At 51.9% G+C, this 24,184-nt stretch overlaps 2 protein-coding genes across 6 annotated transcripts in view; both read right to left on the bottom strand.

The window, feature by feature from the left end:
* Positions 1–1,467: 1,467 nt before the first annotated feature.
* Positions 1,468–10,185, bottom strand: MANF (mesencephalic astrocyte derived neurotrophic factor). Its single transcript, XM_077277056.1, has 4 exons — positions 9,991–10,185; positions 8,981–9,108; positions 2,704–2,845; positions 1,468–2,632 (listed from the first exon to the last, which is right to left on the bottom strand). Exons 1-4 carry the CDS (start codon positions 10,076–10,078, stop codon positions 2,448–2,450), a joined length of 543 nt encoding a protein of 180 aa, XP_077133171.1. The 5' UTR covers positions 10,079–10,185; the 3' UTR covers positions 1,468–2,447.
* An 8,253-nt stretch (positions 10,186–18,438) lies between these two features.
* The window catches only part of DOCK3 (dedicator of cytokinesis 3), a 300,167-nt gene continuing 294,421 nt past the window's right edge, over positions 18,439–24,184 (bottom strand). For 3 of the 5 annotated variants that reach the window (XM_077277041.1, XM_077277045.1, XM_077277044.1), the window contains 6 exons: positions 24,020–24,167; positions 23,832–23,947; positions 22,366–22,453; positions 22,014–22,133; positions 20,936–21,018; positions 18,440–19,468 (listed from right to left, as the gene is read on the bottom strand). In XM_077277041.1, coding sequence (XP_077133156.1) covers positions 19,043–19,468; positions 20,936–21,018; positions 22,014–22,133; positions 22,366–22,453; positions 23,832–23,947; positions 24,020–24,167 — 981 coding nt within the window. In that variant the 3' untranslated portion in view covers positions 18,440–19,042. Of the gene's footprint in view, positions 19,469–20,935; positions 21,019–22,013; positions 22,134–22,365; positions 22,454–23,831; positions 23,948–24,019; positions 24,168–24,184 lie in introns of all 5 variants that reach the window. The other 2 variants (XM_077277042.1, XM_077277043.1) reach the window with 1 other exon arrangement.

The following is a 24,184-nucleotide window of genomic DNA, read 5'->3' as shown; positions in this document are numbered from 1 at the left end:
TATATTCTTGTACATAGGGAGCAGTATTGTAGTTATATTCTTGTACATAGGGGCAGTATTATAGTAGTTATATTCTTGTACATAGGAGCAGTATTATAGTAGTTATATTCCTGTACGTAGGAGCAGTATTATAGTATTTATATTCTTGTACATAGGGAGCAGTATTATAGTAGTTATATTCTTGTACATAGCAGTATTATAGTAGTTATATTCTTGGACATAGGGGCAGTATTATAGTAGTTATATTCTTGTACATAGGAGCAGTATTATAGTAGTTATATTCTTGTATATAGGAGCAGTATTATAGTAGTTATATTCTTGTACATAGGGGCAGTATTATAGTAGTTATATTCTTGTACATAGGAGCAGTATTATAGTAGTTATATTCTTGGACATAGGGGGCAGTATTATAGTAGTTATATTCTTGGACATAGGGGCAGTATTATAGTAGTTATATTCTTGGACATAGGGGTCAGTATTATAGTAGTTATATTCTTGTACATAGGGGCAGTATTATAGTAGTTATATTCTTGTACATAGGGGGCAGTATTATAGTAGTTATATTCTTGTATATAGGAGCAGTATTATAGTAGTTATATTCTTGGACATAGGGGCAGTATTATAGTAGTTATATTCTTGTATATAGGGGCAGTATTATAGTAGTTATATTCTTGTACATAGGAGCAGTATTATAGTACTTATATTCTTGTACATAGGAGCAGTATTATAGTAGTTATATTCTTGTACATAGGGGGCAGTATTATAGTAGTTATATTCTTGGACATAGGAGCAGTATTATAGTAGTTATATTCTTGGACATAGGGGCAGTATTATAGTAGTTATATTCTTGTACACAGGAGCAGTATTATAGTAGATATATTCTTGGACATAGGGGGTGGTATTTTATATGTGATATGTATTACTCTTGTATGATGGGTCTGTTGTTGGTTGTTATATAGGGACAGCAGCAGCCGTTGGATGTTACAGATTCTTTCCCCTATATATCATTGTGCCGTATATAACTCATCTCCTACTATGATTAGCTAGCTCCATCTTGTGGCCGCTCTTTGGTAATGCATCTGCTGCTGTGACAGTCTCGGTAGCAGTGTGATGAAATGACGCCATCGCGGCTCCCATGTTACCTGCTGATTGGTGGAAGATGGACAACGGACAGGGGAGGGCCTGGTGCAGCCCGTGGGCCACTGTTTCAGACTATGGGCCGGTTGTAGCCCGCAGGCCTCACTTTGCCCAGGTGTGGGTTATACTATAATAGTGGAGGACATGATACAGACGTGGTCGCTGCTGCGATTAATACTGGAGTAGCCGCTCCTTTTTACGATGGAGCAGACTGGTTTCACACCATGTGGCGGTTTTACAGGATTTGTGTCTTTCTCTGACACTTGTGGTTGACAGAGCTGAAAATAAATAATCCGGTCTGGATGGATAACAGAAGACTGGCCGATATAATGGAGTGGACAGAGCGGGGAAATTTAATGTCAGCAAACTCCACACAGAAACAGAAGATAAATCGTGGTTACAATAAATAGGCGCAACTGCAAATCCGATCCCTGGTAGAAAACCAGGCGGCAGAAGAACGCAGAGCGCGACGTCCACATCACTGCAGTGAAATCCTCGCAGGTACGGAGTAAGTTGCAAAACGCTTCCATTGGTTACATCCAGAGCTGCAGTCACAGTTCTGCTGCTGATCTGCCGACATATTACTGTAAACACCTGTCTGACTTCTGCGTTGTCAGGCAGAATCATGAGTGCAGCTCTGGATGTGAGAGGAGTACAGAAGATTGAATCATGACTGCTGCAGACGATCGGTAAAGTTCAGGATTTGCTCATTATCAGAACTGCACTCGGTGCCAGGGTCCGCTCTGCTGTGCCCACACCACACTGCATGAGCGGATGTAGCAGAGCTGAGATGTCACCACGATCCGGCTGATACCGCTGCTCCGCCGTGCTGGGAACGTCTTCCTACATCCACTCTCATAGGAATATGGCTCTGCACGTGTCAGTAATACGGAGACGAGTGCGGATGAATCCCCCCGAAACGCCTGCACCAGTTATTGCCCCTCGGGCTGCTGCCTTATTGTGCAATACTGGTGACAGCCGGTAACTGAAAGCTTCGGCCGGCTGACAAACACGTCTGTGCAGAGAAGCAGGTGGAGTGTGGCGCCACCACCGCGCTCCAGAAGCCCCGGGCCGGGACCCGATCAGCAGGAAACAGAGTGGAATCTTAGGTTCTAGAAAAAATGCCACTGGCAGAAGTCGACGTGTTCCATAAACCGCCATTGTGACCGGCGGCAGCGTAGAGAAGGAGTCATCTACAGCCGATCGCTTCCTCCAGACAGAAAAAACAAAATTCTATTTTTTATAAAAGTAAATGAAGCTAGTATTCATGTCCAGTCTGTGCCCGGGGTCAGTGTACGAGTCCAGCGGGCTCAGAGGTCCGTCCGTGCATTTGCTGCATTGGGCGCATATTTTGGCATCTGCTCGTTGATCTTGCGGATGTAGTCGGACTTCTCTGCGCAGCCCTTACACGTCTCCCCCCAGTCATCCAGGATCTTCTTCAGTTCCTTCACCCTCAGCTTCTTCAGATCCACCGTGCTCAGATCAATCTGCTTGTCTGAAGAGAGGAAAGAAAGGTCACCCCGGGGTCCAGCGGCCCCCCAAGTCCCCGGCCCCCACTGCACTCACCGTATTTCAGCTCGCAGATCTGACTGTCCTTCTTCTTCAGCTTCTCACAGATTTTCTCAACGGGGATGTGGTGACTGAGCGGCTTAGACACCTCGTTAGTGATCTTTGTGGCTGCGTCACTGGTTGCTCCAATGTAGTAGCACTAAGAAAAAGCAGAGGATGAAGGTTAGAGCTTAGATATATGGACACGGATATATGCAACAGGCCACGATTCGATTATAAACAGGTCTGACCACGCGTTCTGAGCGTATATGCAAGTACAATTTATAGCATTGTGACAGATACATGATAAGATCCTGTCTGCAGCCACCACTAGGGGGAGCTCCCTGTATACAGAGATACACAAGATCCTGCCTGTAGCCACCACTAGGGGGAGCTCCCTGTATACAGAGATACATGATAAGATCCTGTCTGCAGTCACCACTAGGGGGAGCTCCCTGTATACAGAGATACATGATAAGATCCTGTCTGCAGCCACCACTAGGGGGAGCTCCCTGTATACAGAGATACATGATAAGGTTCTATCTGCAGCCACCACTAGGGGGAACTCCCTGTATACAGAGATACATGATAAGATCCTGTCTGCAGCCACCACTAGGGGGAGCTCCCGGTATAAAGAGATACATGATAATATCCTGTCTGCAGTCACCACTAGGGGGAGCTCCCTGTATACAGAGATACATGATAAGATCCTGTCTGCAGCCACCACTAGGGGGAGCTCCCTGTATACAGAGATACATGATAAGATCCTGTCTGCAGTCACCACTAGGGGGAGCTCCCTGTATACAGAGATACATGATAAGATCCTGTCTGCAGTCACCACTAGGGAGAGCCCCCTGTATACAGAGATACATGATAAGATCCTGTCTGCAGCCACCACTAGGGGGAGCTCCCTGTATACAGAGATACATGATAAGATTCTGTCTGCAGCCACCACTAGGGGGAGCTCCCTGTATACAGAGATACATGATAAGATCCTGTCTGCAGTCACCACTAGGGGGAGCTCCCTGTATACAGAGATACATGATAAGATCCTGTCTGCAGTCACCACTAGGGGGAGCTCCCTGTATACAGAGATACATGATAAGATCCTGTCTGCAGCCACCACTAGGGGGAGCTCCCTGTATACAGAGATACATGATAAGATCCTATCTGCAGCCACCACTAGGGGGAGCTCCCTGTATACAGAGATACATGATACGATCCTGTCTGCAGCCACCACTAGGGGGAGCTCCCTGTATACAGAGATACATGATAAGATCCTGTCTGCAGCCACCACTAGGGGGAGCTCCCTGTATACAGAGATACATGATAAGATCCTGTCTGCAGTCACCACTAGGGGGAGCTCCCTGTATACAGAGGTACATGATAAGATCCTGTCTGCAGCCACCACTAGGGGGAGCTCCCTGTATACAGAGGTACATGATAAGATCCTGTCTGCAGTCACCACTAGGGGGAGCTCCCTGTATACAGAGATACATGATAAGATCCTGTCTGCAGCCACCACTAGGGGGAGCTCCCTGTGTACAGAGATACATGATAAGATCCTGTCTGCAGTCACCACTAGGGGGAGCTCCCTGTATACAGAGATACATGATAAGATCCTGTCTGCAGCCACCACTAGGGGGAGCTCCCTGTATACAGAGGTACATGATAAGATCCTGTCTGCAGCCACCACTAGGGGGAGCTCCCTGTGTACAGAGATACATGATAAGATCCTGTCTGCAGTCACCACTAGGGGGAGCTCCCTGTATACAGAGATACATGATAAGATCCTGTCTGCAGCCACCACTAGGGGGAGCTCCCTGTATACAGAGGTACATGATAAGATCCTGTCTGCAGCCACCACTAGGGGGAGCTCCCTGTGTACAGAGATACATGATAAGATCCTGTCTGCAGTCACCACTAGGGGGAGCTCCCTGTATACAGAGATACATGATAAGATCCTGTCTGCAGCCACCACTAGGGGGAGCTCCCTGTATACAGAGATACATGATAAGATCCTGTCTGCAGTCACCACTAGGGGGAGCTCCCTGTATACAGAGATACATGATAAGATCCTGTCTGCAGCCACCACTAGGGGGAGCTCCCTGTATACAGAGATACATGATAAGATCCTGTCTGCAGCCACCACTAGGGGGAGCTCCCTGTATACAGAGATACATGATAAGATCCTGTCTGCAGCCACCACTAGGGGGAGCTCCCTGTATACAGAGATATGATAAGATCCTGTCTGCAGCCACCACTAGGGGGAGCTCCCTGTATACAGAGATACATGATAAGATCCTGTCTGCAGCCACCACTAGGGGGAGCTCCCTGTATACAGAGATACATGATAAGATCCTGTCTGCAGCCACCACTAGGGGGAGCTCCCTGTATACAGAGATACATGATAAGATCCTGTCTGCAGCCACCACTAGGGGGAGCTCCCTGTATACAGAGATACATGATAAGATCCTGTCTGCAGCCACCACTAGGGGGAGCGCCCTGTATACAGAGATACATGATAAGATCCTGTCTGCAGTCACCACTAGGGGGAGCTCCCTGTATACAGAGATACATGATAAGATCCTGTCTGCAGCCACCACTAGGGGGAGCGCCCTGTATACAGAGATACATGATAAGATCCTGTCTGCAGCCACCACTAGGGGGAGCTCCCTGTATACAGAGATACATGATAAGATCCTGTCTGCAGCCACCACTAGGGGGAGCTCCCTGTATACAGAGATACATGATAAGATCCTGTCTGCAGCCACCACTAGGGGGAGCGCCCTGTATACAGAGATACATGATAAGATCCTGTCTGCAGTCACCACTAGGGGGAGCTCCCTGTGTACAGAGATACATGATAAGATCCTGTCTGCAGCCACCACTAGGGGGAGCTCCCTGTATACAGAGATACATGATAAGATCCTGTCTGCAGCCACCACTAGGGGGAGCTCCCTGTATACAGAGATGCATGATAAGATCCTGTCTGCAGTCACCACTAGGGGGAGCTCCCTGTGTACAGAGATACATGATAAGATCCTGTCTGCAGCCACCACTAGGGGGAGCTCCCTGTATACAGAGATGCATGATAAGATCCTGTCTGCAGCCACCACTAGGGGGAGCTCCCTGTATACAGAGATACATGATAAGATCCTGTCTGCAGCCACCACTAGGGGGAGCTCCCTGTATACAGAGATACATGATAAGATCCTGTCTGCAGCCACCACTAGGGGGAGCTCCCTGTATACAGAGATACATGATAAGATCCTGACTGCAGCCACCACTAGGGAGAGCTCCTTGCATACAGAGATACATGATAAGATCCTGTCTGCAGCCACCACTAGGGGGAGCTCCCTGTATACAGAGATACATGATAAGATCCTGTCTGCAGCCACCACTAGGGGGAGCTCCCTGTATACAGAGATACATGATAAGATCCTGTCTGCAGCCACCACTAGGGGGAGCTCCCTGTATACAGAGATGCATGATAAGATCCTGTCTGCAGCCACCACTAGGGGGAGCTCCCTGTATACAGAGATACATGATAAGATCCTGTCTGCAGCCACCACTAGGGGGAGCTCCCTGTATACAGAGATACATGATAAGATCCTGACTGCAGCCACCACTAGGGGGAGCTCCGTTTCTTTCTTTGATCATTGGTTGTCGATCATCTGTCTACAGACCACGTGCAGGGGGCATTTCATGACTTCCGGCTGCAATAACAACTATTGCCACCTGCGATTGTAGGGTCCCATATGGTTATAGAGGGGGCCTTCCAGGTTTTAGCCATTTAGATGTCACGGTTTCGATTGGCATCTAAAATGTTAAGAGGTCTGAATCATTTCTAAACACCCATGGGGGCCGATGCTGCAGGGCTTTAGCCGTCAGATACAGCAGACACAAACACTGATTTTCACTGCTGTAACCTTGGTTGTTACGTTTTCTCTGAAATGACGCAGAATATACCCGGCTGCGGTCACTCATGGTTTCTGCAGCATAAGTCAGACGACAGGTTCCCTTTAAGTGTTGTACTGTTGTGGCTATTTCATGAAGTCACGTGGGGTCCGGCGCTCCCCCCGCCAGTGTTGGTGAAGGTCTTGATGCACCAAAGGCAGACACCAATTGATGACGTTGGCGCATCTCAGCGGCGATCACCCTAGTGATGGGTCATTCACGAACGATCCGACACAAAGAGCCGGCGCCCTGCTGTGAACGATGGGCGAGAGCCACTAAAATCCCTGAATGCTCTCACTGGGGGTAAAATCATGGTGTTCAACAGACGTAACCCCGCCCACCCAAACAAAACTCCACCCACTCATCAATTTAATTTGTTCTAGCAAGAGGGTGGGGTTTCAGACACCTGATCACTTAGTGAATAGGGATCCATTTAGGATCCAAATAGAGCCGGACGGCCCCTCACTGCGGCAGTGCTCCAGCCAGGGACCATTACTACTGTTGAGTGCAACGGGCCTGCGGAGCCCACGTCCTCTCCATTTGGTGGCCAGTGAAAACGTGACTTCTGGGGTCTTCCATCAGGGGGTCGAAGTTTCTACACAGCCTGTTAAGATTTGCTCCAGGATTTTCCCAGTTTAATGGTACGTTCTCCTGTCCGGCCGTGTAGATGATAATTTACAGAATCTCGTGCTGCAGAATCTAAGTGGAGGACGTCATTTACCCCGCTCCATCCGTGCCCTCCGCCCGTTGTAAGACAATAGATGATACCACAGCGGTAACATCTCCGCGAGCGTCGCCAGCACCGTCCCCAGCTCCGCGAGCGTCGCCAGCACAGTCCCCAGCTCCGCGAGCGTCGCCAGCACAGTCCCCAGCTCCGCGAGCGTCGCCAGCACAGTCCCCAGCTCCGCGAGCGTCGCCAGCACAGTCCCCAGCTCCGCGAGCGTCGCCAGCACCGTCCCCAGCTCCGCGAGCGTCGCCAGCACCGTCCCCAGCTCCGCGAGCGTCGCCAGCACTGCGAGCGTCCCCAGCATCGTCACCTGCACCGCCCCCAGCGTCACCAGCACAGCGAGTATCGCCAGCACCGTCCCCAGCAATGCGAGCGTCACCAGCACCACGAGCATCACTAGCACCGTCCCCAGCCTCGCGAGCATCGCCAGCACCGTCCCCAGCCTCGCGAGCATCGCCAGCACCGTCCCCAGCACTGCGAGCGTCACCAGCACCACAAGCATCACTAGCACCGTCCCCAGCACTGCGAGCGTCACCAGCACCGCGAGCATCACTAGCACCGTCCCCAGCACTGCGAGCGTCACCAGCACCGCGAGCATCACTAGCACCGTCCCCAGCACTGCGAGCGTCACCAGCACCGCGAGCATCACTAGCACCGTCCCCAGCACTGCGAGCGTCACCAGCACCGCGAGCATCACTAGCACCGTCCCCAGCACTGCGAGCGTCACCAGCACCACGAGCATCACTAGCACCGTCCCCAGCACTGCGAGCGTCCCCAGCACCGCCCCCAGCACTGCGAGCGTCACCAGCACCGCAAGCATCACTAGCACCGTCCCCAGCACTGCGAGCGTCCCCAGCACCGTCCCCAGCACCGTAAGCGTCGCCAGCACCGTCCCCAGCACCGCGAGCATCACTAGCACCGTCCCCAGCACCACGAGCATCACTAGCACCGTCCCCAGCACTGCGAGTGTCACCAGCACCACGAGCATCACTAGCACCGTCCCCAGCACCGCGAGCATCACTAGCACCGTCCCCAGCACCGCGAGCATCACTAGCACTGTCCCCAGCACCGGCGAGCGTCACTGCAGCCGGAAGGAGCAGAGAAGATGGTAGATCCGCTGGGGAACATCAGTGATGCTGGCAGGAGCGGCGAGGCCGAGTGCAATGGCCGACCGTGCCCCTTTACACTACATAGCAAGGAGTCTTCTTATTAATGTTACTATTTATTTTTTAATGACCTGAAGACGACTCCAGGGTGCAGGAACCGAAACGCGTTGTCCTGTAATTACCTTAATAAAGCAGATATTTATAGAGATCATCTATGAGAGTCTCCATACGGGAGCGCCGGCTTCACACTGGGATTCTACCACGGATGTCTGAGGGCCGTGTGCGCAGGCGGCCGAGCTGCAGACCGTCCCCTCGGATTCCTGTCGGACCCCTTTCAATGCTCCATTTTCCCCTTAGACTCGGCGAGTGCAGTGATCTTAGTGTGCAGTTTACACCTAGTTTGTACTGCGCTTAGATCGCGGCGTTGCTCCCTTTTTTCCCGTCCTCAGGGTCTTTTGGATTCATCGAACCCCTCACATCGTCACCGTCGCACAGTACTCACAAATCTGTTCTCCTTCCCTTTGGCGGCGTCACACGACTTGTGCAGCTCCTTCTCCACCGCGTTCGGGGTGAACGTCACATCATTCTCTTTAAGGGACTCGTAGAAGCGGCTCAGGAACGATACACAGACTGCGAACAACAAGCAGGAGGTCAGGAGTGTGCACAGCGCAAGACGGGCCACGGCGGCCCCCCAGGGAGAAGTCCGGGGGCGACACCCACCCCTCACTGTACGGTGCTCACAAAGCCTCATTCTGGGGTACGTCTGCGATCACTCAGGGGTCTCCAGTCTACACAGCGGACCCCTAATGATGAGCTGAGTGCAAGGAGGATGGGGCTCCCCTGAACCCCCCAACACCAAGGGAACTCACATCACAAGGCCGGCAATGGGGGCACAGGCTAAACGTGAGTGTGATACACAGACGCCGTGAGACCTTTCCCCAATGACCCCTCATTACCCCCCGACACCGTGACCCCTCATCTCATTACCCCCCCGACACCGTGACCCCTCATCTCACAATACCTCCCCCCGACACCGTGACCCCTCATCTCACAATACCTCCCCCCGACACCGTGACCCCTCATCTCACAATACCTCCCCCCGACACCGTGACCCCTCATCTCAATACCTCCCCCCGACACCGTGACCCCTCATCTCACAATACCTCCCCCCGACACCGTGACCCCTCATCTCAATACCTCCCCCCAACACCGTGACCCCTCATCTCACATTACCCCCCCCCCCCCCGACACCGTGACCCCTCATCTCACATTACCCCCCGACACCGTGACCCCTCATCTCATTACCCCCCGACACCGTGACCCCTCATCTCACATTACCCCCCCAACACCGTGACCCCTCATCTCACATTACCCCCCCCCCCCCCCCGACACCGTGACCCCTCATCTCACATTACCCCCCGACACCGTGACCCCTCGTCTCACATTACCCCCCCGACACCGTGGCCCCTCATCTCCCATTACCCCACACCAGCGTTGCCCCTCCACGCTCACCCTCGCATTCCCCCGGCCTCAGCGCTTGTCCCCAGCCCGGCAGTAGGAGCAGGATGCCGGTCACCGTCAGGGCGTACAGAGTCCTCATCGTGGTCCGTCCTCCGCACACTGAGCTCACCGGCAACTACGGCTCTGCTTCTCCTAGCAACTCCTCCCGCCCCCGCTCACTCGCTATTGGCTAAACGAAACAATCCGTTTCCACGACGCAAGCACTGATTGGCTAGATGTCACTGCCCGTAACACGTCCTGCCATCCTATTGGCTGAGACCTGAGCACGTCACAGGCGGATGCAATGTAGTTGTCGCCCGCTGATTGGCTATGACGTGTCCATTCATTTGCGGATTGTTTGTCGTGAATGCGGAAGTAAGCGGCCATGTTTACTAAGGGAAGAGGCCAGGAGCTGGAGGATCTCACACGTGACACTCCACACGTCAGGAAAAATATCCCAGCAATACCTGCAGGAAAGCTGCACAGCGTGCACCGAAATCTCCGTATAAGGCCGGCGTCACACTCGGCGTAAGACAATACGGTCCGTATTTTACGGCCGTAATACGGTGAAATGTTCCCAAAATATTGATCCGTAGTCAGGGTGTGTCAGCGTATTTTGCGCATGGCATCCTCCGTATGTAATCCGTATGGCATCCGTATGCCGAGATTTTCTCGCAGGCTTGCAAAACCGACATCTAATGGATTTATGTGCTCAAATGTTCGGGAAAACATATATACAGTATATATATATATATATATATGTCATTGAGACACATATATATATATTCTGTATTTAGATTTCATTCAGCGCGATATCTGTGAACAGCCGGTAATTCAATTGCCGGCTTTTCATTTTTCCTTCCCAAACCCGACAGGATATGAGACATGATTACATACAGTAAACCATCTCATATCCCCTTTTTTTTTGCATATTCCACACTACTAATGTTAGTAGTGTGTATGTGCAAAATTTCAGCGCTGTAGCTGCTGAAATAAAGGGTTAAATGGCAGAAAAAATTGGCGTGGGCTCCCGCGCAATTTTCTCCGCCAGAGTGGTAAAGCCAGTGACTGAGGGCAGATATTAATAGCCAGGAGAGGGTCCATGGTTATTGGCCCCCCCGTGGCTACAAACATCTGCCCCCAGCCACCCCAGAAAAGGCACATCTGGAAGATGCGCCTATTCTGGCACTTGGCCACTCTCTTCCCACTCCCGTGTAGCGGTGGGATATGGGGTAATGAAGGGTTAATGCCACCTTGCTATTGTAAGGTGACATTAAGCCAGATTAATAATGGAGAGGCGTCAATTATGACACCTATCCATTATTAATCCAATTGTTGGAAAGGGTTAAAAAACACACACACACATGATTAAAAAGTATTTTAATGAAATAAACACAGCGGTTGTTGTAATAATTTATTGCTCTCTCATTCCATTTTCAGACCCTCGCTTGGCAAAACAATAAACACACAAGATACATACCTTCTGGTGAACCGTCTCGTCCCACGAAGTAATCCATCTGAAGGGGTTAACTAATATTACAGGCAGAGCTGCGATAAACCACTCGCTCGTGCCTGTAATCCCCGGGTGCTGAAAGGAAAGCTGGATCTGTACTTACATTGAGTCGCGGTGATGCGCCCCTGCTGGATGTTCTCATGAACTGCAGCCTGGTAACTTTTTCCCACGCTCCAGGTCATATGAGGACATCCACCAGGGGGCGCATCACCGCGACTGAAGGAAATGTAGGTCAATGACCTATAGTTACCTTCAGTCGCAGTGATGCGCCCTCTGGTGGATGTCCTCATATGACCTGGAGCGTGGGAAAAAGTTCCCAGGCTGCAGTTCATGAGAACATCCAGCAGGGGCGCATCACCGCGACTGAATGTAAGTATAGATCACTGCTTTCCTTTCAGCACCCGGGGATTACAGGCACGAGCGAGTGGTTTATCGCAGCTCTGCCTGTAATATTAGTTAACCCCTTCAGATGGATTACTTCGTGGGACGAGACGGTTCACCAGAAGGTATGTATCTTGTGTGTTTATTATTTTTCCAAGTGAGGGTGTTCCGGATGGATTGAGAGAACAATAAATTATTACAACAACCGCTGTGTTTATTGCATTAAAATACTTTTAAATCATGTGTGTGTGTGTTTTTTAACCCTTTCCAACAATTGGATTAATAATGGATAGGTGTCATAATTGACGCCTCTCCATTATTAATCTGGCTTAATGTCACTTCACAATAGCAAGGTGACATTAACCCTTCATTACCCCATATCCCACTGCTACACGGGAGTGGGAAGAGAGTGGCCAAGTGCCAGAATAGGCGCATCTTCCAGATGTGCCTTTTCTGGGGTGGCTGGGGGCAGATGTTTGTAGCCAGGGGGGGGGGGCAATAACCATGGACCCTCTCCTGGCTATTAATATCTGCCCTCAGTCACTGGCTTTACCATTCTGGCGGAGAAAATTGCGCGGGAGCCCACGCCAATTTTTTCCGCCATTTAACCCTTTATTTCAGCAGCTACAGCGCTGAAATTTTGCACATACACACTACTAACATTAGTAGTGTGGAATATGCAAAAAAAAAGGGATATGAGATGGTTTACTGTATGTAACCATGTCTCATATCCTGTCGGGTTTGTGCAGGAGAAATGAAAAGCCGGCAATTGAATTACCGACTTTTCACTAACACCGCTGCGTATTTCTCGCAAGTCACACTGCTGGTCCGTGTGGAATCCGTATTTTTCTCGCCCCCATAGACTTTCATTGGCGATTTTTTTTTGCGCAGTACGGTGACAAACGCAGCATGCTGCGATTTTGTACGGCCGTAGGAAGCCGTATAATACTGAACCGTAATATACGGCTGATAGGAGCAGCCCCATTGAGAATAATTGTGCCGTTTATTTTGCGAGTTTTACGGACGTAGTTTCTGCGCTCTTACGTCCGTAAAACTCGCCAGTGTGACGCCGGCCTAAAAGTAAGAGAGCTACCTGCAATATCCAGATGTTATACCCAGAGAGACCACCAGAGGGCGAGCAGGTGATGTTATACCCAGAGAGACCACCAGAGGGCGAGCAGGTGATGTTATACCCAGAGAGGCCACCAGAGGGCGAGCAGGTGATGTTATACCCAGAGAGACCACCAGAGGGCGAGCAGGTGATGTTATACCCAGAGAGGCCACCAGAGGGCGAGCAGGTGATGTTATACCGAGAGAGGCCACCAGAGGGCGAGCAGGTGATGTTATACCCAGAGAGACCACCAGAGGGCGAGCAGGTGATGTTATACCCAGAGAGGCCACCAGAGGGCGAGCATGTGATGTTATACCCAGAGAGACCACCAGAGGGCGAGCAGGTGATGTTATACCCAGAGAGACCACCAGAGGGCGAGCAGGTGATGTTATACCCAGAGAGACCACCAGAGGGCGAGCAGGTGATGTTATACCCAGAGAGGCCACCAGAGGGCGAGCAGGTGATGTTATACCGAGAGAGGCCACCAGAGGGCGAGCAGGTGATGTTATACCCAGAGAGACCACCAGAGGGCGAGCAGGTGATGTTATACCCAGAGAGGCCACCAGAGGGCGAGCAGGTGATGTTATACCCAGAGAGACCACCAGAGGGCGAGCAGGTGATGTTATACCCAGAGAGGCCACCAGAGGGCGAGCAGGTGATGTTATACCCAGAGAGACCACCAGAGGGCGAGCAGGTGATGTTATACCCAGAGAGGCCACCAGAGGGCGAGCAGGTGATGTTATACCCAGAGAGGCCACCAGAGGGCGAGCAGGTGATGTTATACCCAGAGAGACCACCAGAGGGCGAGCATGTGATGTTATACCCACAGAGGCCACTAGAGGATTAGCAGGTGATGTTATACCCACAGAGGCCACCAGAGGGCGAGCAGGTGATATACCCAGAGAGGCCACCAGAGGGCGAGTAGGTGATGATATACCCAGAGAGGCCACCAGAGGGCGAGCAGGTGATGTTATACCCACAGAGGCCACTAGAGGATTAGCAGGTGATGATATACCCAGAGAGGCCACCAGAGGGCGAGCGGGTGATGTTATACCCAGAGGGCGAGCAGGTGATGATATACCCACAGAGGCCACTAGAGGGCGAGCATGTGATGTTATACCCAGAGAGGCCACCAGAGGGCGAGCACGTGATGTTATACCCAGAGAGGCCACCAGAGGGCAAGCATGTGATGTTATACCCAGAGGGCCCACCAGAGGGTGAGCAGGTTATGTCATACCCAGAGAGGCCACTAGAGGGCGAGCATGTGACGTTATACCCATAGGAACCGCTAGAGGGCGAGCATGTGATGTTATACCCAGAGAGGCCACTAGAGGGCGAGCATGTGACGTTATACCCATAGGAACCGCTAGAGGGCGAGCATGTGATATTATCCCCAAATAGGCCACTGGAGGGCGAGCATGTGATGTTATACCTAGAGAGACCACCAGAGGGCGAGCATGTGATGTTATACCCGCAGAGACCACCAGAGGGCGAGCATGTGATGTTATACCCTCAGAGCCCACTAGAGGGCGAGCATGTGATGTTATACCCACAGAGGCCACTAGAGGGCGAGCATGTGATGTTATACCTACAGAGGCCACTAGAGGGTGAGCATGTGATGTTATACCCACAGAGACCACCAGAGGGTGAGCATGTGATATTATACCCAGAGACCACCAGAGGGCGAGCAAGTGATGTTACACCCACAGAGACTACCAGAGGGCGAGCATGTGATGTTATACCCCCAGAGACCACCAGAGGGCGAGCATGTGATATTATACCCTCAGAGACCACTAGAGGGCGAGCATGTGATGTTATACCCTCAGAGGCCACTAGAGGGCGAGCATGTGATGTTATACCCACAGAGGCCACTAGAGGGCGAGGCTTCAGAAGGACATGGCTTTCTACACACACACAATGCAGCTGCGACCCCTCCTTTCTCCCCCCGCATTCCTTTACCCAAAGGCAAAGCCTAGAGCAGCTACACTGGGTAACTTGAACCTAGTGTGTGAGCAGGTTGTGGCTTTAAACTGCAGGTGACCAATCCTGTAAAGCCACTCATGGTCCCTCCCGTCTCACTCAGGAATGCCTTTGAGACTTTGGAAAAACGTAAATAACTATCAGATCAGTGCATATCATTAACCAGCCCTTTAGTGATGTCACAAGCTCAGAGGTATAGGTTCCTGCACTTAGCCTGGCTTTCATTCTTGCCTGGGACCTTAATGCATGAAGACCCTTTGTCATGCAGTGTGATGTCTGGATCCTCAACCAGCATGGTTTGCCCGCAATGACTTAAAGGGAACCTGTCACCCCCCAAAATCGAAGGTTAGCTAAGCCCACCGGCATCAGGGGCTATCTACAGCATTCTGGAATGCATTCTGTAATGCTGTAGATAAGCCCTCAATGTATCCTGAAAGATGAGAAAAAGAGGTTATATTATATGATACTCACCCAGGGACGGTCCCGCTGCGGTCCGGGTCCGATCACCCATCGGACCCGGACCGCAGCGGGACCGCCCCTGGGTGAGTATAATCTAACCTCTTTTTCTCATCTTTCAGGATACATCAGGGGCTTATCTACAGCATTACAGAATGCATTCCAGAATGCTGTAGATAGCCCCTGATGCCGGTGGGCTTAGCTCACCTTCGATTTTGGGGGTGACAGGTTCCCTTTAAGCAAAATGTGAGTGTAGTCTTCTAATTTAATTTTATTTGTAGTTGCAATGTACATATGATCGTCTCCTTTTTATACTTTGTAAACACTGCCTAATTTTTCATGGAGTAAAATATTTCATTGCTAGCTCGTCTCTTCTGCTCTATAACGAACCGTGTCCTCTGAAGTGAATTGCGCTACTGATTTGGGTTGGCTCCGGACCCTTTAATCGGAGCTGGTGGCAGCATACTTTGTTCGATTGGGAATCTTTGTAGCGACAACAGCGTTGATAATTATTGTTCCCGCCTGAGTGGGAGTAGTTATATTGCCCTTCCTGCAGCGTGCCCAATAGCCAGTACACAGCAGGCAGCCTTTCTGGTGACTAATTACCCTAGGTGCAGTACCTAGTCTGACCTTAGGGTAAGGGGGCGCCAGAGAGCTGCAAGTTCCAAATGGGAAGTGGGATATAGATAAATCCTCTTCAGAAGGAACCAGGGGCAACCAAACAACCCTGGTTCGTGACAAATTGGTGTGAGTGTTAGGGACGATAAAGATATCCTCCCTGGGATCCCTGACATACTGCTGGGATCCATGACAGTGTTGGCAGCACAGTGTGAAGCGAGACAGCGAGCAAGTGATGTTATACCCACAGAGACCACCAGAGGGCGAGCAGGTGATGTTATACCCAGAGAGACCACCAGAGGGCGAGCAGGTGGTTATACCCAGAGAGACCACCAGAGGGCGAGCAGGTGATGTTATACCCAGAGAGACCACCAGAGGGCGAGCAGGTGACGTTATACCCATAGAGACCACCAGAGGGCGAGCATGTGATGTTATATCCAAATAGACCACCAGAGGGCAAGCATGTTATGTTCTACCCACAGAGACCACCAGAGAGCGATCATGTGATGTTATAGCCACAGTGACCACCAGAGCGAACATGTCATGTTATATCCACAGAGACCACCAGAGGGCGAGCATGTGATATTATACCTAGAGGGCGAGCATTTGATGTTATACCCAAAGAGACCATCAGAGGGCGAGCAGGTGATATTATACCTAGAGGGCGAGCATATGACATACCCACAGAGGCCACAAGAGGGCGAGCATGTGACGTTATACCCACAGAGGCCACTAGAGGGTGACCATGTGATGTTATATCCACAGCGGTCATTAGAGGGTGTGAATTTGATGTTATACCTACAAAGGTCACTAGAGGGCGAGCATGTGACGTTATATCCAAGGAAGCACTAGAGGGCGAGCATGTGATGTTCTACCCAAAGAGACCACCAGAGGGCGAACATGTGATGTTATACCCACAGAGGCCACTAGAGGGCAAGCATGTGAAGTTATACCCATAGAAACCACTAGAGCGCGAGCATGTGATGTTATACCTACAGAGGTCACTAGAGGGCGAGCATATGATGTTATACCCATAGAAACCACTAGAGGGCGAGCATGTGAGGTTATACCCACAGAGGCCACTAGAGGGCGAGCATGTGACGTTATACCCATAGAAACCACTAGAGGGCGAGCAGGTGATGTTATACCCAGAGTTCACTAGAGGGCGAGCATGTTATGTTATACCCTCAGACACCACCAGAGGGCGAGCATGTGATGTTATACCCACAGAGGCCACTAGAAGGTGAGCATGTGATGTTATACCCACAGAGACCACCAGAGGGCGAGCAGGTGATGTTATACCCACAGAGGCCACTAGAAGGTGAGCATGTGATGTTATACCCACAGAGACCACCAGAGGGCGAGCATGTGATGTTATACCCACAGAGACCACCAGAGGGCGAGCATGTGATGTTATACCCACAGAGACCACCAGAGGGCGAGCATGTGATGTTATACCTACAGAGGCCACTAGAGGGTGAGCATGTTATGTTATACCCTCAGACACCACCAGAGGGCGAGCACGTGACATTGTAAGTCCTTCTGGTCAGTATCCCGTGTGTAATGGGGCGTCAGACTCTCGCTTGTCGCAGGCAGTAATTTTGCAGATTTTTTTAGGGCGATAAACTTTATTTTCATATAACAACCATCTGAAGGAAAAAAAAATCTCACAATAGAACAGTGAAAATCGTATTTACACACAGACCGGACGGCACGCGGTGTGCGGGGACATGCGGACACCGTATATACACACACCCTGCGGGAAGCGGAGCATCAAAGACACAACACAGCACCGCCGGAGCCGACAATATGGAGACACATAACGAGGGAGCCTGGCCCCGTCTGATGGTGATGGAGGGACAGGGTTACCGATCCTCGCTACCCTCGTAGACATCAAAAGGTGGCACCTGGGCGCGGGAACACCGAGCGCTGACGGTGCCGAAGATGCCAGAGTCCGGGGCGGCACAAGAGACAAGCTGGAAATAACACAGATGACAGGAAGGAGCGCAGGGGCGAGAGGAGCCATCATCATCCTCATCCAGGAGCCAAAGACACCAAATACACCACTCCTCGCCCCATACACCCCCATACACCCCCCCTCGCCCCATACACCCCCCCTCGCCCCATACACCCCCCCTCGCCCCATACACCCCCCCTCGCCCCATACACCACCCCTCGCCCCATACACCACCCCTCGCCCCAGACACTGACCCCTTACCCCATACACCACCCCTCGCCCCATACAGACCCCTCGCCCCATAAATGAACCCCTCACCCCATACACTGACCCCTTACCCCCATACACCACCCCTCACCCCATACACCACCCCTCGCCCCAGACACTAACCCCTTACCCCATACACCACCCCTCACCCCATAAATGGACCCCTCACCCCATACACTGACCCCTTACCCCCATACACCACCCCTCACCCCGGACACCCTTCATTCACTGCTCCCTTACAACAAAGAACCCTTCTGTGCACACTGTAATCTCTCATCCCATATACAGACTCATCGCCCCACACACCCTCATACACTGACCCCATGCCTCATACACTGACCCTTTTGCCCCATACACCCCCATACACTGACTCCTCGCCCCATACACCCCCAGATGGACCCCTTGCCCCATACACCCCCATACACTGACCCCTCATCCCATAGACGGACCTCTATCCACATATACCGACTCCTAGCACCACACACCCCACCATACACGGACTCCTCGCCCCACACACCCCCCATAACCGGACCGCTCACCCTATATACCCTCACCCCATACGCTGACCCCTTGCCCCATACACCCCCCATAGACCGACTCCTTGCCCCATACATGGACCTCTCACCCCATATACCCTGCGCCCATACGCTCGCCCCCCCATACACCGACTCTACATCCCCATAGACTGACTTCTCACCCCATACACTGACCCCTCCGGGCCCCTGCCCGCTCCACACAACGACCCCCTCTTGCCCCCAGACTCCTTCACTTCAGTCCATGACTATGGTTTGCCCATGTTGTGATCCCATCCGACCCGCGCCGCTTGCTCTTTGACCGTGTGGCAGTTCCTCCTGGGTCTCCGTAGTCGATCGTGCTCTGCGTTCCCCTCATCTCGCTCCCCGCAGGGTGACCGGGGCGGGGTGACCCCAGTGGGGGCCGAGTGGCTTCGACAAGGTTGGACCTTTGCAGCCTCCAGCCCGTTGGGATCGGACAGACTGTACCGCACCGGGGGGTAGTGCTGGAAACATCCGCTCTGCTGCTCTTCAGTCCGGGAGTCTGTGCTTGGGGTCCCATCTGGACAGCCAGGAAAGGTGCCTTCACTCAGGGAGGAGACCCCGCTGCTGGCGCTGCCCGAGAGCGGAGAGTTACTGCCATCAAGGCAAGACTGAGGGCTGGTGGGAGAGGCCGGGATCGTGTGCAGGGGGCTCTGCGGAGAGGAGAGAGCGCACAGTAATATATCATGTCCAGCATCCTCCTACACAACCTGAGCACCTGCTGCAGGACATGATCGACACTGACACTACCGGGGCAGAAAGGGGGACGGATGCGTGATGTCACGATAGTATAAATATGCCATATTCTGAGTATACTTCTAGAAGGTTCCATGGCTTTACAGACACACGCTATGGGCTTTCTGACCCCCTGTCCCAGCTCCTTCTCACTACACACTCTGTGCAACGTGATACCAGTGTGCAGCAGCCCCCCACTGAGTAGTTTATGACCCTAAGCTGGCTGAAGGCAGTTGTGGAAACGTGCTCTTTTGGTCATCTATAAACTTAATAGTATGGAATAACTCGACCCCAAGTAGTGGTATAGGTGTGAAGCTGACATTTTTGGAATGTGCATTAATAAACCTAAACACCAGTGCGTTTTCTAATTTCCCGTACCAGCAGACTTCGAGAAATGGATTACTACTTAACCGGATCATACAGATCCCTCATGTTTGGGCTCAAATTAACGCCCAGCTCATGCTCGGGAGCATGATAGTTTTGGGTTCATACCCTGAGATGTGTTTAATAGAAGGTTTTCATACCTTTCCAAAGGGGGCGTATCCAGCCCCTCAGTGATGTCACTAGCAGAGGGTATAACAGATTCAGCCTCATTTTAGCAGTAGCTTTTGCCCAGGAAGTGAGCTAACAGAAACACTGCAATCTGCTCGGATGCATTGGGACATATGCTCCCCCTCCTCCCTGTCACATGGCTTACCATGGAATGACATAAGACAAATGTAAGTTTATTTTCACCTTTAATCCCTTTTATTTTGTAATTGATCTGTACATACTGTAATTGTCTCATTCTTGTAATATCGTTTTTTTATATTTTTTGTAAACACTGCCAAATCTTTTTGGAGTAAAAGTTATAATATCTACTAGCTTCGTTTTCCTTGCTCTAAAACATACCTCCAACTTCCTCTGAAATAAATTACACTACTGATTGGGTTGGCTCCTGACCCGCTATTAGTCATAGTAATAGGAGCTGGTGGCGGCAAAGTGTCCTGCGCTTTTGGGGAAATTGGTAGTGACGGAAAGGGGTTTATAAGTGTATTGCCTGGCTCTGGCTGGGAATAATTATATCACCCTCACTGCAGGGTGCCCAATAGCCAGTACATAGCAGGCAGCCTTTCTGGTGACTAATTATCCTAGGTGCAATTCCGTGTCTGACCTGAGGGTACGGAGGGCGCCACAGAGCTGCAAGTTCCAAACTGGAACTGAGAAGTGGGATATAAGTAAATAACTGAAGAATGAACTGGGGGCAACCAAACACCCCCGGTTCATGACATACATATTGGTAACAGAGGTGGGATCATCAAAAATATTCCCCCTGTGATTCATGACACACGCGAAATATCGATTCCTGTATCACGCAAGAGATCAGGGTAATATTATAGCAGTACCTTACGTAGGGATCTGCTGGGTAACGCCGGACCCCCATCCCCTACAGAGGGGTGAAATGCGTCAAAGTGCAGAGAGTAATGGCCTGTAGAGAACGAGACGGGAGGTAAAAGCACAGAAGTAACTGCAGATGTCAGTCCTTATCTGCAAACTGAGCAGTAACTACATTCACATCCTGTATTATACCCCAGAGCTGCACTCACTATTCTGCTGGTGCAGTCACTGTGTACATACATTACATTACTGATCCTGAGTTACATCCTGTATTATACTACAGAGCTGCACTCACTATTCTGCTGGTGCAGTCACTGTGTACATACATTACATTACTGATCCTGAGTTACATCCTGTATTATACCCCAGAGCTGCACTCACTATTCTGCTGGTGCAGTCACTGTGTACATACATTACATTACTGATCCTGAGTTATATCCTGTATTATACCCCAGAGCTGCGCTCACTATTCTGCTGGTGCAGTCACTGAACATACATTACTGATCCTGAGTTACCTCCTGTATTATACCCCAGAGCTGCACTCACTATTCTGCTGGTGCAGTCACTGTGTACATACATTACATTACTGATCCTGAGTTACATCCTGTATTATACTCCAGAGCTGCACTCACTATTCTGCTGGTGCAGTCACTGAACATACATTACTGATCCTGAGTTACCTCCTGTATTATACCCCAGAGCTGCACTCACTATTCTGCTGGTGCAGTCACTGTGTATATACATTACATTACTGATCCTGAGTTACATTCTGTATTATACCCCAGAGCTGCACTCACTATTCTGCTGGTGCAGTCACTGTGTACATACATTACATTACTGATCCTGAGTTACCTCCTGTATTATACTCCAGAGCTGCACTCACTATTCTGCTGGTGCAGTCACTGTGTACATACATTACATTACTGATCCTGAGTTACCTCCTGTATTATACCCCAGAGCTGCGCTCACTATTCTGCTGGTGCAGTCACTGTGTACATACATTACATTACTGATCCTGAGTTACATCCTGTATTATACCCCAGAGCTGCGCTCCCCATTCTGCAGGTGCAGTCGCTGTGTACGTACCCTGTGTCAGGCCCCTGGGGGTCCCCGTCGGTGTCAGGACGCTCCCGACGTGTGATGTGAGGAATGGCAGTGACTCTCGGGTTCCACTATCCAGACTCCAGCTGCTGGGAGCCGCCAGGACTGTGACGTCAGGAGGCGCCATTGAGCCGTGCAGGGAGTAGAAGGAGCAGGAGGATTAGACACAACAATAACCTTATAATGTTTCGGAAGAATCATGGGGTTATAACTCCACCCACTTGTGACTACCATTTTAGCTCCTCCCACTCATCAATAAACCCCTCCCACTGAGCACTATAGGCAGTCACAGGACTCGTTGGCCATCTTTCCTGTGTATGTGCAGGGGGGTCTTCACCTTTCTCCGCTACGGACAGGTTGGGGTCACTGCACGGCTTGCACGGTCCGAGGACCTGCTGGAACAGAGCTCGGGGGTACACGCAGCGCTGAAAGACCACCAGAAAAGAGAGAAGTGAGGAGAGCAGAGAAGAGAGCCCGGCCGCCGCACTGCATTGTGGGAGATGCACGGAGCCAGCAGCATGCACCATCTCCAGGAACGCACTGCAGCTGAGCACGCGCCATCTCCAGGAACGCACTGCAGCCAAGCACGCGCCATCTCCAGGAACGCACTGCAGCTGAGCACGCGCCATCTCCAGGAACGCACTGCAGCCGAGCATGCGCCATCTCCAGAAACGCACTGCAGCCGAGCACGCACCATGTCCAGGAACGCACTGCCGCCGAGCACGTGCCATCTCCAGGAACGCACTGCAGCCGAGCATGCACCATGTCCAGGAATGCACTGCCGCCGAGCACGCGCCATCTCCAGGAACGCACTGCAGCCGAGCACGCACCATGTCCAGGAACGCACTGCAGCCGAGCACGCACCATGTCCAGGAACGCACTGCAGCCGAGCACGCACCATGTCCAGGAACGCACTGCAGCCGAGCACGCACCATGTCCAGGAACGCACTGCAGCCGAGCACGCGCCATCTCTAGGAACGCACTGCAGCCGAGCACGCGCCATCTACAGGAAGGCACTGCAGCAGAGCGAGCGCCATCTCCAGGAACGCACTGCAGCCGAGCACGCGCCATCTCTAGGAACGCACTGCAGCCGAGCACGCGCCATCTCCAGGAACGCACTGCAGCCGAGCACGCACCATGTCCAGGAACGCACTGCAGCCGAGCACGCACCATGTCCAGGAACGCACTGCAGCCGAGCACGCACCATGTCCAGGAACGCACTGCAGCCGAGCACGCACCATGTCCAGGAACGCACTGCAGCCGAGCACGCGCCATCTCTAGGAACGCACTGCAGCCGAGCACGCGCCATCTCTAGGAACGCACTGCAGCAGAGCGAGCGCCATCTCCAGGAATGCACTGCAGCGGAGCGAGCGCTATCTCCAGGAAGGCACTGCAGCGGAGTGAGCGCCATCTCCAGGAAGGCACTGCAGACGAGCACGCGCCATCTCCAGGAACGCACTGCAGACGAGCACGCGCCATCTCCAGGAACGCACTGCAGCCGAGCACTCGCCATCTCCAGGAATGCACTGCAGCCGAGCACTCGCCATCTCCAGGAACGCACTGCAGCGTAGCACGCGCCATCTCCAGGAAGCCACTGCAGCCAAGCGTGCGCCATCTCCAGGAACGCACTGCAGCGGAACAAGCGCCATCTCCAGGAAGGCACTGAAGCGGGACACGCGACATTTCCAGGAACGCACTGCAGCAGAGCACGCGCCGTACTGACAGACCCAGCAGAAGTATGAATACAGCTCTGGATGTGCCAGATATAAAACAGAATGTCTGCATGGCGGCATTAACCCTTACCTGGCCGCTCTCCGGACCACTCTGGTACATGGCACTGCTGGGCCGGTCTCGTGGAGCAGGAAGCAGCATCACCAAGTCGCGCGAATGTTGATATTTATCCGGAAGCGAAGGGGAACCTGGGGGAAGATGATAGTCAGCAACTCCTGACGCCAAATCGCGCTTGTCAGGACCCCGGACGTCCACGTTACCTCGTGTGCTGGACGGCGCAGAGTTAATGAGCTGAGATGGTGCAGATTGGGTGGAGCTGAGACTGGAGGAGGAGGGGCTTGTGTAAGAGGAGGAGAGCGCAGAAACATTGGTGATGGATCCGGCGTGGAGAGAATGTGGGAGCAGCATCTGCAACAGAGCAGAGT

Source organism: Ranitomeya variabilis, chromosome 8, assembly GCF_051348905.1.
Source record: "Ranitomeya variabilis isolate aRanVar5 chromosome 8, aRanVar5.hap1, whole genome shotgun sequence".
Taxonomy (NCBI): domain Eukaryota; kingdom Metazoa; phylum Chordata; class Amphibia; order Anura; family Dendrobatidae; genus Ranitomeya; species Ranitomeya variabilis.
The sequence above is the reverse complement of the archived record's forward strand: the minus strand, read 5'-3'. Positions and strand labels throughout refer to the sequence as shown.